This window comes from Megalops cyprinoides, chromosome 6, assembly GCF_013368585.1.
Source record: "Megalops cyprinoides isolate fMegCyp1 chromosome 6, fMegCyp1.pri, whole genome shotgun sequence".
Taxonomy (NCBI): domain Eukaryota; kingdom Metazoa; phylum Chordata; class Actinopteri; order Elopiformes; family Megalopidae; genus Megalops; species Megalops cyprinoides.
The window spans coordinates 19,573,428-19,590,462 of NC_050588.1; the positions used below are offsets into that span (position 1 = coordinate 19,573,428).

The 17,035-nt window shown below is 47.5% G+C and overlaps 1 protein-coding gene across 4 annotated transcripts in view; it reads right to left on the reverse strand.

Annotated features, from left to right (window-relative positions):
• LOC118778754 (protein NDRG3-like) overlaps window positions 1–17,035 on the reverse strand; it is a 42,083-nt gene that overhangs the window by 5,259 nt on the left and 19,789 nt on the right. For 3 of the 4 annotated variants that reach the window (XM_036530444.1, XM_036530442.1, XM_036530443.1), the window contains 12 exons: window positions 6,560–6,665; window positions 6,190–6,310; window positions 5,616–5,678; window positions 4,802–4,862; window positions 3,762–3,848; window positions 3,497–3,553; window positions 2,817–2,920; window positions 2,654–2,719; window positions 2,457–2,508; window positions 2,107–2,154; window positions 1,764–1,799; window positions 1,156–1,207 (listed from right to left, as the gene is read on the reverse strand). In XM_036530444.1, the coding sequence (XP_036386337.1) occupies window positions 1,156–1,207; window positions 1,764–1,799; window positions 2,107–2,154; window positions 2,457–2,508; window positions 2,654–2,719; window positions 2,817–2,920; window positions 3,497–3,553; window positions 3,762–3,848; window positions 4,802–4,862; window positions 5,616–5,678; window positions 6,190–6,310; window positions 6,560–6,665 (853 nt within the window). Of the gene's footprint in view, window positions 1–1,155; window positions 1,208–1,763; window positions 1,800–2,106; window positions 2,155–2,456; window positions 2,509–2,653; window positions 2,720–2,816; window positions 2,921–3,496; window positions 3,554–3,761; window positions 3,849–4,801; window positions 4,863–5,615; window positions 5,679–6,189; window positions 6,311–6,559; window positions 6,666–12,195; window positions 12,384–17,035 lie in introns of those variants that run through there. The other variant, XM_036530445.1, reaches the window with a different exon arrangement.

Here is a 17,035-nt window from a genome sequence, read left to right on the forward strand (position 1 = left end):
TAATTAAACATTTGAATTCCAAAAAGACAGAGAGTGACATAATTCATTATTGTAGGGGACACTGCAACTTAAACTCATTCAAAATTCACATGGAAACAAAAAAGAGGACTATACTCAAAGAAGGGTCAAACAGGAAGCCTTTGGACTTCACCATGGCTAGCTGCAGTTCATGCAACAACAGAACACTCTCTGGCACACAGTTACTTACTGCTGGTATGCAACACTGCAAACAAGACAGGAAATAGGGTTAGCTGAGTACAACTGTAGTTCCTGTCTTCTATGACTGGCATCACAAAGACAAAGACGTCATCATGCCTACATGGTGCCCAATGGGCTGGCAAAGATATGCAGAAAAGACCTTAAAAACACCCCTTCTTCATTAGCTGCTGTTATTTCACTTCAAGTGAAACTCAAACCTCAGCAAGCTCAGTGCAGAGGCACAGATACTGACCAAGACACAACCATCATTGCATTATCAACATGGTTCTTCAAAAAGTTCCAAAATCCTTCACTAAAACCGTCAGTAACTGCCCTGAAACATGACTTCACAATTTCAGGGGTATTTCCATCAGGCTGGGTCTAAATGGCATGATTGGCTAAGGCAGTGGATCAATAATGTGCTTTAGCCCTAGGCTTAGGCTGCTCAGGATGTGAAATATTCCCTTTTGAATATTGGATGAAGAGACATTAGTTGGCTTGAGGGATAATTTCAAAAGGCCTTTTCCAGCTGAAATAACCACAGCTGCATGTGTGAACCTTATAGCAGCTTCACAAACAGATGTGGGACTACCCCAAGGCTATAAGGGGGACAGGGGGAGGGGGGTAGGGCTTACAGGAGGGGGGGTCTATAAGTCTGTCTTAGCAAATTTTGGAGTTTTAGTATAGTTTTTTCCTCTCTGTATCTGACGTATATGTGTATATCTCCTGTATATGTTATAAAGTATCTAGCACATAGTGACCTCTAAAGATGGGACACTCCAAGAAGAAAACAACAAAACAAAAAACAAAACAAACACTTTGACTTATTACATAGAGACAGCGTAAAAAATCGATTGACCCCAACACCAAGATCAATGCAACATTACTGTAGAGTGTCTGTGACATTCAGGAATGCTGTGTGAGGGGAATGCGAGAGAGAGAGAGGTCTGTACTCACTGTAACCCATGCCCTGGACAAAGTACTTGAAGGCTTCGGCGAGCTTCCCAGGCTGTGGGAGAGACACAGTTATTCTGACTTACAGCATTGCAGGTACTCTCCAAATCCCTCGCTGAGATGTGCTGCCATAGTGCCATCTGCTAACAGCTCAGCCTTCCTGCAGAATGCAGCCACTGCAGGGCTCTCTGTCAGCCAGCGGAGCCATTAGTCAGGAAATGAACACCCACAGGAGAAGCACTCGGACCTGCACTTCAACCGATCCATAACAGCATTGCTAAACTAATAACTGTAATACTATTCTAATATCAGTCATAACTCTTAACAGGAATGGGAACATTGGCTGCAGTCTAATCCACCACGGTTGCATTTGGCGTGTTATTCATAACACTAATGAAAAACACAGATATCACGATCAGGACCGATAAATGAAAATAGCAATGTTAATGCTAGTGCTAATGCACTGATCTCTAAAATCCGGCTGCCTGCTTTATGGAATCCCTCCATTCCTCTGTACAAACACATATCTCAGATGTCTCATTACCACAATCATCCACACTAAAACCGCCCCCTGACACGGTGGCATCATCACATTAAGAGACGTTACTCACTTGGACAACCTGAGGCAAGCCGCCACAGTCAGCCATCTGCAGGGGGAGAAACACAAACGCCGGCCTTCAGTTGGCAGCAGATCACCCACGGCTCCACGGGCTTGACTACGATAATGCGTGTTCGCTGAAAGCTATATGTTATCTGATGGAAGCTGACAAAACATTTAACTAAAGCCTCAAGTCATGTTTAATACTGAGTGTTATCAGATAAGACTTCACACAATATCGGATCACAAATCACTTCAGCACCTTATATTTACATTTACAGCAAATGAATTTAACTCCTAAAAATGAAATAATAATATGCTTTGTGAAACATCTTTAAGTGGAAAAACGCCCTCACCTTCAGCAGTGTTGTTTTCGATGGATTTAACCTGGAGTTACACTCCACCTGTACAGAAAAAAGAATTAGGAGTGAACACTTCTCTGAACAAGCAGCGGTTTAGGGCCTCAGAGACACTACATCAAGATTCAGGCTTTGCAACAGCACTCTGATGGAAGTGGAACTCGGACTGCTTTCCTGGTGATTTTCGCTTGTGGTCATTATGAGATGACATTGAGTTCCCATGCGATTCCATTTTCCCGGTGTTTCCGTGGCAATAACAGAATGTCTATAATGGTGATTTTATGTTCTATATTTGGACAGGAACAGGTACAATGAAGATCAGAGGAGCTGTAAGGGCAAACACCTACCACAGCCTCGACAGCCGGGGACGTGTCTCCAACCACCAGCAGAGCTGGGCACCTACAGGGGGAGGGAAGACAGTCAAACAGCGCACAGAGAAGCCAATGGCTCATGTACATTTCCATTTACATTCAGTCATTTGGCAGACATGATCATCCAGCGCAGAATGGACCACTGAGGGGAATCTGCACCAGGTCAAACTCACGTCAGTGTGTTCACTGTGTCCTCATTCAAACCTGGGACAGGCCTCTCGATCTCCAGGTCGCGACGGCTGGCAAACAAAACACAGCCGGATCAATTTACATGCTCGCGCAGCAAGAAACCAACCAACCGAACATCAATTAGCCGATTATAGGACCACCTCGTACCCGCTGTAGGAGGCGCAGAAGAGGCCTAGGTTGTCCTGGTTGATGTCCTGGGCAATGTGCAGCCGGTAAGTCTGGATCAGCTCCTGGTTTTCTGTCAGCTCATTCTGGGAGAATGAATAGCGGGTGATGACAGGGTGAGACACTGCAACACAGACTGTGACATTGCACTTCAATGTGTAATTTGAATCTAAATTCAGATCTCTGACCTAATGGGAATTTAATAGGTATTAAACAAATAAAAAGATGAAGACAGCCTGACACCCTCTGCTACTCCAATGTACGTTTAACCGAGGACTAATGCTACCCAAATGATGGTTCTTTTCATCACTGAATGAGGTTAGCTGGAGTGAAAGGATTATCTCAACATTTTTATTTTCATTATTGTTAATCAAAAAATCAGCACTTTACTAAATGCATGTTTGAATCCAAGGCAGGACAGAAGCTGGACAAAGCAGGACTGCTGTGAGTAAGGCACTTAACCCGAATTGCTTCAGTAAATATCCAAGTAATCTTTCAAATGTGAGCTATTCAAGTTCAGGATAAGGGCATCTACCAAATACACAATGTAATGTAGAGGGTTCTATGCTGAACATGCTCTGCAAAGTAGGGGGCAGTGTAATCTAGCAGGCTTTGTATTAAACACACTCCACTCAGAGATAAAGCAGAGTGCTGGGACTGACCGTGCTGAAGTGGTGAGCCATAACTATGTCCACCAGGTTACTGGTCCATCCAGACAGCTGTGTAAAAAGAACAGAGCACAGACCACTTTCAGTGGAGAGAACAAGATATCTAATACCGACAAAAGGCTTTTCTTTTTTACGCGACAACCAAAAAAAAAAAAAAGCAATGCTCCAGTGTGTTTCCTCTCTCAGGCCTGTACGTTGACACCTGTAATGTTTCCGCCCGGATGGGCACAGGGATGCGTCTCCCGTGGAGACGACTCACCTTGGAGGCGGCCCAGTCCATCCAGCCCTCGGCACACGGGTCGACATTGATCAGAACCAGCCCCTCCACCAGGCCCGAGTTATTCAGCTGCACACAGAGGAGATGGGCAGATTATCTATGGAGCATGCCGTTTCACTGCAACTGCCTCGACTGCACGCATAATAGATACAATGAGAGATAGGTGCAGCGCTGCTCTGGATAAGCCTGCCTGACAAAGAAAGAAACAATCAAGAAAACAAAACATTTTCGAAACCAGGCAACCTTCAGACAAGCGTGTTTTACTCCCACAGGATGTAGACTTGGTCACTGTGTGTTTATACAAAAACAGTCCTCTTTCTCTCATTGTCCCCACCGCTTTACATCTCCTGACTGAAGTGCACAGTACTTTATCACTCGCATTCAATGCTAGTCTTTTCATTATTGGTGATCTGACAGTGCTTTCAGTCTTGCGCAACATGCTGGCCTTCAATGTCAATGTCGCTGCACATGAAGTTCCCATCCAGTGGAAACGCAGTTATTCTAGAATTAGATACTGATTAAAAGACAATGAGGCCCGGGCCTATGGGAGACGCCCCCCCCCCCCCGCTCCCCCTCCTTCAGAAGCCTCTCCCCTCTCCTCTATCCTGTGGCAGCACGGAGACAGACACCATCTCTCCGTGAGCTCTGAGTCACCTGATCGAATCACGAGAAGAGACAGCCCTGAAAACAGGGCAGCGTTCAGGCGCGCTCAGACTCTATGGTGGTGTTCTCGGAGACGATCGATAGCACATCCTCTCATCTTTTTATAGACAGATTACAGAGACACCGATGTGCTGGGACAAGCTGTGACTGGCTGCTGAATAACCCTTCCCTGGGATTAATGACCACAGAGACTCTCTATTATTAAGCCCTGGGGGCGGTATAGCGGTGGACTGTCTGTTCTGATGCTCGTGGCGATGAACCTCATTTAGCCCCATGACACTGTGTAAAATGTGCAGATGGCAGCGGGTGAGCCACGTGTGAGGGACACAGTTAAACAGCTCAAAGTTGGGGGGACTTACTGCGAATCTGGTCAGGATATAGGCCCCAGCTCCCACTCCAATCCCAATCACACTGGTCACCCTGCATGAGACAACACACAGCCAATAGTACTTGTCCTGGACTATGACAAAACAAAATATTAGCCAACGGGACTTCTAAACTGGAATGCACTCAAAAATGTGACAACACGGCTTCTTGTGCTGTAACGCAAACGTAATGTTAGACAATACAAAACGTTAGCCTATGGGATGTCTGTAGGACTGTGATTTACGTTACTGCTCTACACGTGAAACTACAGTACTCTGTTGTTAGAACATAGTCTTGATGTGTAATTAGCAGACCGCATTACAGCCGTTCCTCTGCAGACAATAGTCTATGACAATCTCTAATGGAATAGCAGGAGAGATGAGTTTTCCTTTTTATAGCCATTCCCATCACTGGGTGGACTCTCCTTACAGGAATCGCTTTTCTATTACGCAGTCGATTCTCACAAAGGGGAATTGGACACTGTATGTCATTTCTGATTTATAAATATGGCACAACAGTGCATAAGTAAACCAATGCACAGCACTATCAGAGTGCAAGGGGAGCACTGTGCTCTACTGCATTGGTCAACAACCAAGTCAAAGTAAAACAAATGAGACATACAGCAATCCAAGGCCTGGATATGTCTCTGCTGTTGAATGGCAGGGGCCAGGAATGGTTTACTGTACCAAAAACACAAGGCTGCAGTGGAGACAGCCAAGGCCGGGCCACACACCACAACAGTCAGGGCGCATTGAGAGGAGCCAGATGCAAGGACACTGCAGAGAGACAGGCCAGGGTGACACTTACTTCAGATGGGTGAGGACAGAGGGGAGCATCTCAGCCAGCTCATCCATGGTGGGGTACTGGTACCTACGCAGCACACACACACACACACACACAAATACAGAAACAAATGCACACACAAAGACATGTGCATATGTACACATACATACACAAAAATGTACACACACACACACAAACAGGGAGAAAGTGAGACACAAAAATACACACTTACAGTGTTTAAAGAGCACAGAGTGCTGTTCTGAAATTAAATAGAAGTTGTTAACCTCAGGGTTTCCTGATTTTAAAAAAGTTCTAGCTCTAACCAAGTATTAGGTTTTATAGTAAACCTTCAAGTCCAATGTGCAAACAACAATGCCTGTTGTTAAGGTTATTTGTGACCTGCTGGGTCATTATACTTTGTCTGGTCCTTCTGAACATTGCTTGAAAGAACATCAGTGTTATCCAGCAAACGTATAACAGAATGAGAAAGTCATCCTTCGTAGTGTAATTTAACCTGTCGTTTCATAGGTTAAAACCCTATTGGCCAAAGCAGGCTCTGAGGTCCCAGAAGCTGAAGGTGAACAGGGGACTCTCTTACCCTGTAGGGAAAGGCGGCGCGCCCTCCTGCTGGCCAGGGGCATCAACGTGGACCACAGCAAAGTGCTGCGTGATCTCCTGCATGTCCTCAAAGTTGAACAGCGTGTTGAAGCAGGACTTATCTGCACATGGATGGATGGGAAGAGAGTCAGACACAGACTTTCCACATCACCGAGACTCATCCAAACTGTATCTCCAGTACTCAAATCAAGCTATGAGCCGCCTGCCATTAAAAACAATACCTCAAGCAGTTTCTTTGCACATTAAAGGGGTGGAAGGAAATGCTAAACTGCTACATGTTGGCTTTTTTGAAATGGTAAGTAGGTCAGAGGTCAGTGTGAATACTGGAGATGGGGAGGGCGGGGACTTACGGTTGAGGCCGATGTCATGGTAAGTGAGGATGACCGGCCGGTTGCCCTTCGGGATCCCCCTCATGGTCACATGGAGCACGCCATGGGGTGTCTCGATGTCATGCTCCTACGGCAAATCAGAGACGAGAGCAGGCGGGTCAAGGTCTGGACACTGCCACTGGACTGACATGCTGTCACTGACAATTCTGAGGAGGCAGGTGTAGAGAGCTCACTTTACAACATATCTTAATCCCAATCCTATATACAGTATTCCATGCTCCTGGTCCCTGGGGTATTTGAAGACGAATGACTTGAATATGCAATTGGAATTCACCCCCCTGCTTTTTTGTGTGCTTTGACAAAAAGGCCAAATCAAATTGCAGTCCATCTAAATGTTTGAATACCAAAAACATTTTACAGATTTGACAAACAGTGTTTTTGCATGTCTGGTTCTGTCTGAGAGTTCAGGTGGCGGTAACAATCTAATATTTTGTCATTTAGTGAAATTGTGTTGAGACTATGCTAACAGCTTTAACAGGCATCAATGACCCCAAGTCCAGTACCCACCATTAACTTCTAAAATTAAATTAGAGTAATTTGGGTTGGATCCAAAAATTATATGTCCTAAAAGCTACAAACGAGTGCTGAATGTTGCACTGTCTTTAATGTAAATGAACCACTACTTTAAGCAGCATCCAAACCGCACAGTTAGTCAAGTCAACAGTGGGAGGGGTTACTATACTGACCTAGTAAGCATGGAGAGTATGACACTAGCGTTACCACAACATCACTCGCTGTGACCAACATTTCATGACACTGGCAAGTGGTGTTATGTGGCCAGCATAAAGGAAACCATTTCTCTTTGATCATTATGAGAGCACACACAAGTCGCAGTGATTAGGCCATAGGAGCGGACGCACTGACGTCACCGGCAATGCAAAGCCGTGCATTTCAGCAGGAAATGACACTGATGTTGGCGCTGGATTAGCGCATGGCCTCCTCTCATAGAGGCCACCTTGTACATGATGTCCAGAGAGCATCCTCTGGGTCCATCGCTATAATCTAATGATCTGTGGGCAGAAACAGCACAACACTGTTGCCCAAGTCAGCATTAACGTCATTTACAAAGTCAACTCTCTCTCTCTCGCATGCACACACACACACACACATACACACACACACACACAGACACACACACACACAGGCACACACACACACACAGGCACACACAGACACACAGGCACACACAGACACACACACACACAGGCACACAAAGACACACAGGCACACACAGGCACACACACACACACACAACAAAGGTAAGGCTGCATTTGGTCGGGTTCATTCTCTTTCTGATCACCACAACAACCAGCCAGGACCTCCATGTCCAGGCCACTCAGGATTTGGAGTCTCTCCTTGCAGGTCCCTTTAGAGCCACATCAGGCCTTACAATGAGAAACAACCCATAGATTCCGAGAAGAGGAAGAGAGAGGAGAGGAGAGCCCTTGCCTTTTATGCTATGACAAATTTATTACGCCCTGGAGGATGACTGTGCAAAAGCCTTAAAGCCACATGCACAGCCAGAGAGGATCAGTGGCCCTCTGGCCCTTACATTCCCATTACAAGCAGAAGCCTCAATGTGACGTACAGAACTGCACTATCAACCTGGCCTTCTTCACACATACAGACATGGTGAGTGCGAGGCGGGCCACAGATGGACGGACAGACAGACCCTGGTGCAGCTAAAGACAAACCAGGGAGACACACAGACAAGCATTCTGCAGAGAAGACAGAGAGACAAATGAAGACAAGCATGCAGAAATGCAGACAAACACATACAGACATTTGCGCACATAAATACACACACACACATACTCACACAGACAGTCCGTGCTTGAATCAGATACTTTGGAAGGAAATGTGACTACATTATTAACCCTGGAGATGCAATTATCAATGCAATTTCACTCAGACAATCCCACTCAGGAAATTACCCTATCCTATCAAGCTGTGGGTCTCACTTTATTTAGATAAATAACAAGATGCACTGTGAATCACAATATCCCACTGGGCTGAAAACATTCAACACGAGACAATCACTCTACTGGGTGTGTGGATGCCACCCTCTATGAAAAGGACAGATTATGAGGTAAAACTAATATGAGGAAATATATCAAAGCCCAATTAAAGATTTCAAATTCATACAAATTCAGTGTTAAGTGCTCACTGGCACAGAGGCAATGAACAACTAACATCATGGTCATCCAATGCTTGAAGATGAAAGAACGTAAAATGGACAGGCACAGATATTCACAGAAGGAGCACTTCTATAATAAGAAAGATTGTGCCTCTGTGTGACCTTGATGTTTGACCTTTACAGCTATAGTATGCTTTTGGAAACCACTTCTGTGTGGGAAGGAAAGCCTTAAAAAAGACAATGCCCCTTTTAGGCCTGTGAGCAGGATTTTGAAAATCTAAGCAGCGCCTGCTGCTATGGGGACGAGTGAGGAAGCCCAGCAGCCGCCAACACCCGTAGGGCTGGCATCTGCACACCTCTGTGGGGAGAGAGAGACACTGCGGCGGCCTCACTGGGGTGTGGGGAGTTTGGGGATTCAGAGACAAGACGCCCACGTCTGGGACTCCCCACCTGGGGAATACCTTTCACTCTCAACACCCTTCCCACACACATGCGTGCGCACACACGCATGCACACACACATGCACACACACATGCACACACACACAAACACACACACACACACACACATTCACCAGGGCTTTGGAAAAAGAGAGTCAAAAGCATGTTGATAACGTCACCTGGCCCGCGTCGAGCTGCAAACAGGCTTTGAGGACGTTTCCTTTCCCCCCCACCTCCACAACAGCGGCAAACAGGACAGCATTGTACTTTCTCTATGACTGGTGCTCCTCATACGCCAGCACAAAAAATGAACCCCAATTAAGCTTCATGGAGTCACAGACAGCACCCATTGAAAAAGAGAGGAAAACAAAGCCTCAGGCTTCAAAAAGCAGAGCCAGGTGGACACTGCAGCTGAAGGGCACCTAGAAGCATGGCATTCTATACATAAAATATGCACCACCGGGTACAGTTTGAGCAAAGAGACTGCGAGAGAGGACTGCTGAGTCACTAACCTTAGCTGCTACAGAAAACACAGTGACCCCAGACAGGAAGTGATGCAACGGGCAATAAAAGAATGCGAGATCAGCGCCTGGACGGCCCCCGTCTCCTACTCGTCACATGCACCACAGTGTCCCTTCGGACAGAAGGAGAGTGTCACCTGCCCCTTCACCTCGACGTTCGCGTGACAGCACAAGGACGGCCGCACACACCCTGCAGATTTCTTTTGGAGGGGGAAGTGCTGAGCTCAAGGGCTCGCTGAGCATCAATAATGCAGAAATGGGTGGAGGAGCAGGCAGAGACATTCAGGTTACTGTTTCGTAGCAGGGGACTGGTGGCCGCAGTGTCTGGATAAGAGGCACACTGTCCCATTAGCAATGGGCAAAGGGGCAAACGGAACAGTGCACACAGCTTCACAATCACAGCACAAACACCAAATACGCGCAGAATGGACACAGCTCATATTCACAGTACAGAAAAACAATACATATGCACAGGAGAGACACATGCAGCTTTCTTACAGCGCATCACATACGGTACAGACACACAGCTCAAAAAACACAGCACAGACACACAGCTCACAAACACAGCACATATGCACCACACAGACACCATACATACAAAACACTCACACACACAACACATACACAGCAGACTCAGCTGCCATGAGAATCCAGACATTTCAAGGTGCAACCACCTCCACTTTAACATTTCAGTCACATAGGAAACCAAGAGCGGCTGTTTTTGATGATGACAAAAAAATGGGTCTGCGTACAAAGCCTTCGCAGAACACCGGAATGACCGAGAAAGGACCGAGTCACACACGCATTTTTGTTATCTGCAAAAACACAGCATTTATTCAATTAGCTGAGAGCGTTCGTTGGGGAGTGCAGGGGAGGTATGGAGAGGAGAGATTCAAGGACAGTGGAGAGGAAGGAGCGCCACATTTATCACACTGAAACACACTGATGGGAAATAGCTGCCTACAGCTAAAAGAGGATGATAAGAGAGGGTGGAAGAAGAGAGGGAGGAGAGAGAGAGAGAGGGAGAGGAGAAAAAGGAGGAGAAAAGGAAAAAGGAGAGAAGGAGGGAAGAACAGGGAGAAGAAAGAGGAGACAGGTATGAGTGCGAATAACCAAACCAAAAGGAGGCAAGGATGAGAAGAGAGAAAAACAGAGAGAGAGAGCAAGGGGGGGGGCTTTCTGTCCATCATTATAAGACACCAAATCCTCCCCTAACTCCTCGTGAACAGTGAACCCAAGCACTGATCTTGGATGACCTAACCCAACCCTAATCCTAAACGTGGCCATTCTGTAGAAAATAGCTGGGACTGATCCAGGGTGTGGTGATGCTAGGAGGGAGGACCCTCGGTGCTCGACACATCAGGGGAAGAAAGGCCAGGGAGTGGGTACAGGGGCTGGTCGAATGCCGCGAAACAGGGAATGCTACAATGCCCCCCCCCCCCCCCCCCCCCCCCCCCTTTGCCTATCACACAAGGTGCCCCTGGAACCGCTGCTATTTGCATCACCTCATACACATTTAAGCAGCCCCAAAAAACTGTGCAGGGAGAGAGGAGCTGGGAGTGGGTGTGGCAGGGTGTCTGTAATCAACAGAGGCAGATGAGACGGCTCGCTCGGGCCAGGTGCTCTTATGCAGAGGGAGGGAGAGCGGTAATGATACGCGTGCCTTCATTACCTCCCCCACGCCCCTGCCCCCATCTGCTCCCGACACCCCCGCGCCCCGCCAGCTCAGGGCCACAGCTTCGCCCCCCGCCCCTGACGGCGGAGGTTAATGACCAGCGAGACCTCCTCCGCGCTGTGAGGACGGCAGCTGCTCGATTCTCCATCAGCGTCAGACCCTGCCTGCCTGTCTGCTCCTGTCCGCCAGCATCCCTCTGCTGTAACGGATGCGGAGGCCTCCCTGAAAGGTCTTTCACAAACAGAGGCAGCGCGGTCCCACAGGGACATGCTGACTGACCGAGTGACCACCGCCCCAATCCCTCACACACACACACACACACACACACGCACGAACACGCACACACACGCAAACACATGAATGCACATGTACACACATGCATATGCATATATATATACACAAGCACACACAAAAAAAAAAAAACAGACACATATGCTGACACACACATATGCACAGGGGCATGCACACACACACACACACACACACACACACACACACTCAGACAGACAGACACAGACATGCATGCACACATGCATGCATGAACTCTCACAACCACACACAACCATACATACAAACACAAATGCTCTCAAACATGAATACACACGTATACACACTCACAAATGCATGCATGCATGCACACACGCACGCTCATTCAAATGCTCTCTCTCTGTCTCTCTCTCACATAAGCACACACACACACACACACACACACCCTGTTACCATCATAGTGGGAAAAAAAAGCCAGATTAGCCTTACGCTGGAGAGGCAAGGCGTGCCAGGATGTCTGGCGCACAGCATTAGAATAAAGGCTCCTTTAAACTCACCACCCCGGTTTCAGCATCGCCAATCTGGGCTAGATCCAGGATAGCTGTCATTTCTCACAGCAGAGGAGTGCTGCTCGGAGGCAGTGGGAGAAGGACACGCTACAGCACAGCCAGCAAGGACAAATGGCAGCAGCCTGCCGCCACGAGAACGGGAGGAGAGCGAGAAAGCAGAGCGCGAACGAGAGAGAGAGAGCGAGAGAGAGAGAGAGAGAGAGAGAGAGAGAGAGAGAGGGGGAGAAGGCAGCCTGTGAATGAGAGAGAGGTGGAGGGCGGTGGGGGGGTGGTGCAGACGGAGAGAGGGAGAGACTGCAGTTGGCGCTTGGTAACCACAATGCGTCCTGGACCGTCTGAAGCCGAGCGTTGGATTGAAGGAGGTCAGGTGGGCTGAAATGCAGGGAGGAGGAGGAGGAGCAGAGAGAGGAGAGGAGAGCAGAGGAGGGAGGGGGAGGTGACGACGGGGGGGACAGAGGAGGGAGTGGCCAGATGAAAGGGGAGGGAGGAGGGGAGGGAGTGGCCGGATGAGGGGACTGGGGGAAAGGAGGAGGGGGGCAGATGAGGGGATGGGGGAGAGGAGAGAACGGATAGATGAGGAGATGGGGGGGGGGGGGGGGGGGGGGGGGGGTAGTAGTGAGGTAGTGGGAGCTGGTGCAGGACGGGTGAGGCTTATGCAGCCGGCTCAGTGGATATCCAGCACGTTCACTTAACAGGAATAATGTGAGCTTTTGAGCATTGGCTTTTGAGCATTTCCAGCCTGTGTAAGAAAAATGGATGGGGACAGAAGAGTGATTTGGCTGGCTGATCTTGGAACTGTTATACTGCACTATAATACCTCAGGGCGCTGGCTTGAAAATAATACTGATCTTTTGTCTCTGGATTGGTCAGAATGCACAACCTATCACAAGACTGCATCAGTTCACATTTGCTAACAACTTCCCGACAACAACCTCTCAGCGATGACCTCATACTGTCACAGTGATGGCCTCAAGGCAATGACCTTGTAAGGCTAAGGCCGCAGCTCTCTGATCTAGGTTACGGTTACAGATCAGCTATGGATTCATTTTGCTTCACTGTGATTCTCATCCATTACACTGAATTACTTTAGCAGACTCCATGGCACAAGAAGACTATTATAAACCGAAAGGTGCAAGGGCAGCGGCCCACCTGGGAATTGGTCCTGCTGCCTTCTGGTTACATGTAAGTAAGCATAAATGCTTTCACAGCTTACAGCCGAACAGAACAGAGTTACATTTCAGGAGCAAACCCATGTTGGCGTTAAATCTTTATATGCTATGGACACGGCTGAAAATTGGGTGTGAGTAATCACAGCTGCGTTTTGGAGAAACACATTAAATCAGCATTTAACTCCCACACGCTGTGCAAAGACACTGTGTAGGCTTTCAATCCTGTTTTTAGGAACACGCAAATATAGCACTTCATTATTCATTCCATCAGTAATGCCTAAACTATGATTAGCAGCGATGCCTTAGCATAAGCAGAGAAGCATACCCTGTGGTGAGCTAGGAAAAAACAGACCAAGGCAAGCACATGCTCACTCACTCACACACACACACTCACACACACACACACACACACACATACACGCTCACATACACACACACACACACACACTCACGTGCTCACACACACACACACACGCTCACACACACATACAATTATCCATTCCAAATCTTATCCCTTTTTCAGAGAAGCTTTGAAGGAGTGGTCCTCCCACACCTACAGAAAGGCCCTGTCACCCTTGTGTCTGGGCTGGAAAATGGGGGAAAAATGGGGAAAATGGGGACGCCATCACCATATAACTCCTCTTTTCATGTCTGTTTACAAGCAATGCATTCTGGGAATCTGCACGCCCCATCTGTCATCCCCTAGGGACATATACACAGACATGTGCACACACGCACACACACGCACACACACGCACATGCACGCACGCACACACACGCACGCACACGCACGCACGCGCACGCACACACACACACGTACTGTTCACTGCACAAACTTATCCCGCATGAACACACAGTATTGAGCCATAGTAACATAGTGAACGCATCACATCCTCACATGTAGCGCTACCTCCCACCTTCTCACTGAGGTGCATGAATAACACACAGAAAGCTGCTGTGACTCGCTGTGAAGTTCAGCAATGTTATCAGGGGGCTGCTGAGGTTTATGGTGATGGCCTTGGAGCAGAGTCACAGCCACGGCCTCCTTTTCTCTCGAACGAGCAGGGACGATGACAGTGGAAAACTCCGTCTCTGTGAGTCACTCTCCTCTGCGTCAGAATGCAGTGCGTCACCAGAAAAAAAAAATTAAATAAATAAAAATAGCTCCCAGGCGCTTCGGGAGAAATGGTGAAATACAATTTTAATGTGCGTGTCTGTAGTTTATCAGCTGCTCTCCTTATGACTTACTGGGCTCAGTCCATATCTGTCATCGAACGGCGTGCCATTAGTACTCTAATGGAAAAAGCTTTTGATGTGGTCTGATGTCAGGCAGCCCGTCAAAAACATCCTGCTGCCTGAGGTCCACAGGAGCGGGTTAGGAGCAGGGCGTGTAATCCAGAGTGCTGGTTCCATTCCCACGCTGGACAATGTTGTACCCTTGAGCCAGATACTTAACCCAAACTAATTAGGTAAAAAACTATTTGTAGATGATATGCCTGCATCTATGAGTCAACATGGATAGTAGCATTTGCTAAGCATAAGTAGCATAGCATAACATGATGATGATGATACCAATGGTGATGACGATGATGATTAAGATGACAACAAAGCGGGTAACTATGATGGTAATTATGATTATAATGACGATAAAGATAATGATGCTGATGATAACAAAGGTGATAATGATTGCTATGACGGTAATTATGATTATAATGATGACACAGGTAATGATTAAGATGATAGCACAGATAACGATGATTATTACAATGACGATTCTAATGTCGATAAAGGTTATGATTCTGATTATAATAAAAGTGATGACGATGGACACGAGAATGATAATGAACGTCAGTCTGCCACGATGCTCCCGGATTCACATGTTCCCTGAATTACTCCACGTGCAATGGCAGGACAGCGCAACAACAACATGGCCGTCCACACGCAAGCCCTGGGACTCAAACTCCGCTGGACACCAGCGCCCTCATTAAAATCAGCTCATCCAATTGGTCGTCAGCAGCGGGGAGTCTCTGATTAGCTACCTGACAGGCAGCATCCAGTCCAGCCCCCCACTACCACCGTCCCCACCCCCCCCCCCCCGACCCTGTATGCATCCTGTAACTGTTGAGGTAAAGCAGCTGAGGTAAGCAGCAAGAGAACATCTGTGAGCTGAAGGTAAGCGATGAGGGGAAACAGAAAATCAGCAGCGTAGCCTCTCTGTCCATTAAACACAGCCTGGTTGCAACAGGATGATTGTGGCTCAAAGCTAGAATTAATCCTACCCGGAGCTCCAGCCACATTCATAACCAGTACTCTGCCCACAGCTCTGCCCACAACCCTACCATGGGCTCTGCCCTTAGCCCTGTCTAATAGCATGGCTTCATCTCTACTCAGAGCTCTACCTACAGCAATGCCTACAGTCCCACCCAGAGGTCCACTATCAATGGAAGAGAAATCCAGCAGCATCGCCGGATCAGGTCAACAGGGACGTCCACATGGCTTCACATTAACCCAAACAAGGAGAACACAACAGATTTCTTCTATACTTAAAGTCAGCTGAGAACTTACGCATTCACATTACACCTTATTCCCCCTCCTAAAAGTACAGTAAAAGGTTGTGGTAAAACATGATTACACATAAATGCATTAGAGGCTAAAGCCCAATGACAGAACAGGTCTTTACTGTGGACAAAGCTCAATGGTCAAAACTGCAGCAATAGAAGCCTGCTAAAAATCTCAATAGCAGTTATATTACATTATCATGTCATTTAGCAGCAACTCACAATTTTATCCATTTATACAGCTGGATATTAACTGAGGCAGCTGTGGGTTAAGTATCTTACCCATGTGCACAATAGCAGTGCATCAGCATGGAACTGAACCAGCAACCGTTTGCTTACAAGCCCTGCTCTTTACCACTCTGCCACAGTACAGCATATAGTAGTATACTTTATGCTTGTTTGCCTTATGAAGGCACTTATTGTGGCACTGTTTCCCACACTGCGATTATATTACAAGAATGGCATTTACACGATTCACTAAAATAAATGATTCCCTATACATACTTATCATAAAAAAGACTCCATCTTGGGCACTCCATATATCAGCTTCAACAGCTTGTGATGTGGGGACTCAAACATGTGCTTATACTGCCCTCTCCTGGACAAACATAGTTTAGAATAATCCATCAATATGAGAGAAAAAAGAAAAGCCCATCTCCTTCAGTGTCAAATTAACCTCGCTTCCAGGACCAAAGCCTGCATCGCTAAGCCTCACTCTGGTTGGCAGACCTGCACTTACAGCAGCACAAACTGGCAGAACATCAGGTGATGTGAAGGTGACCCTGGCAGAGATGGCCGTCTTGAGGAGTAACCCCCCCACACCCCCAGCTCCTGTCCTCTTCCTGACAATCAATGAGCACTTACAGCAGTGCCAGTGACATCACTGAGGCAGTGCCTATGACATCACCGCAGTTTGGAATGAGAGGGGAGGAGATCTCTTGTGTTCCTACTGGGGACTATCACCAAATGTTCTCCTGTCACATGACACTGTCTGCTGCCAGAGAGGCCTGCTTGCCACCCCTGGAGGACAGTGGTGTCATTAGAGCAGCGCGCTCACACGCCTACCTGCTGCAGCTATATTTAGCTCAGGCTGAGCACATG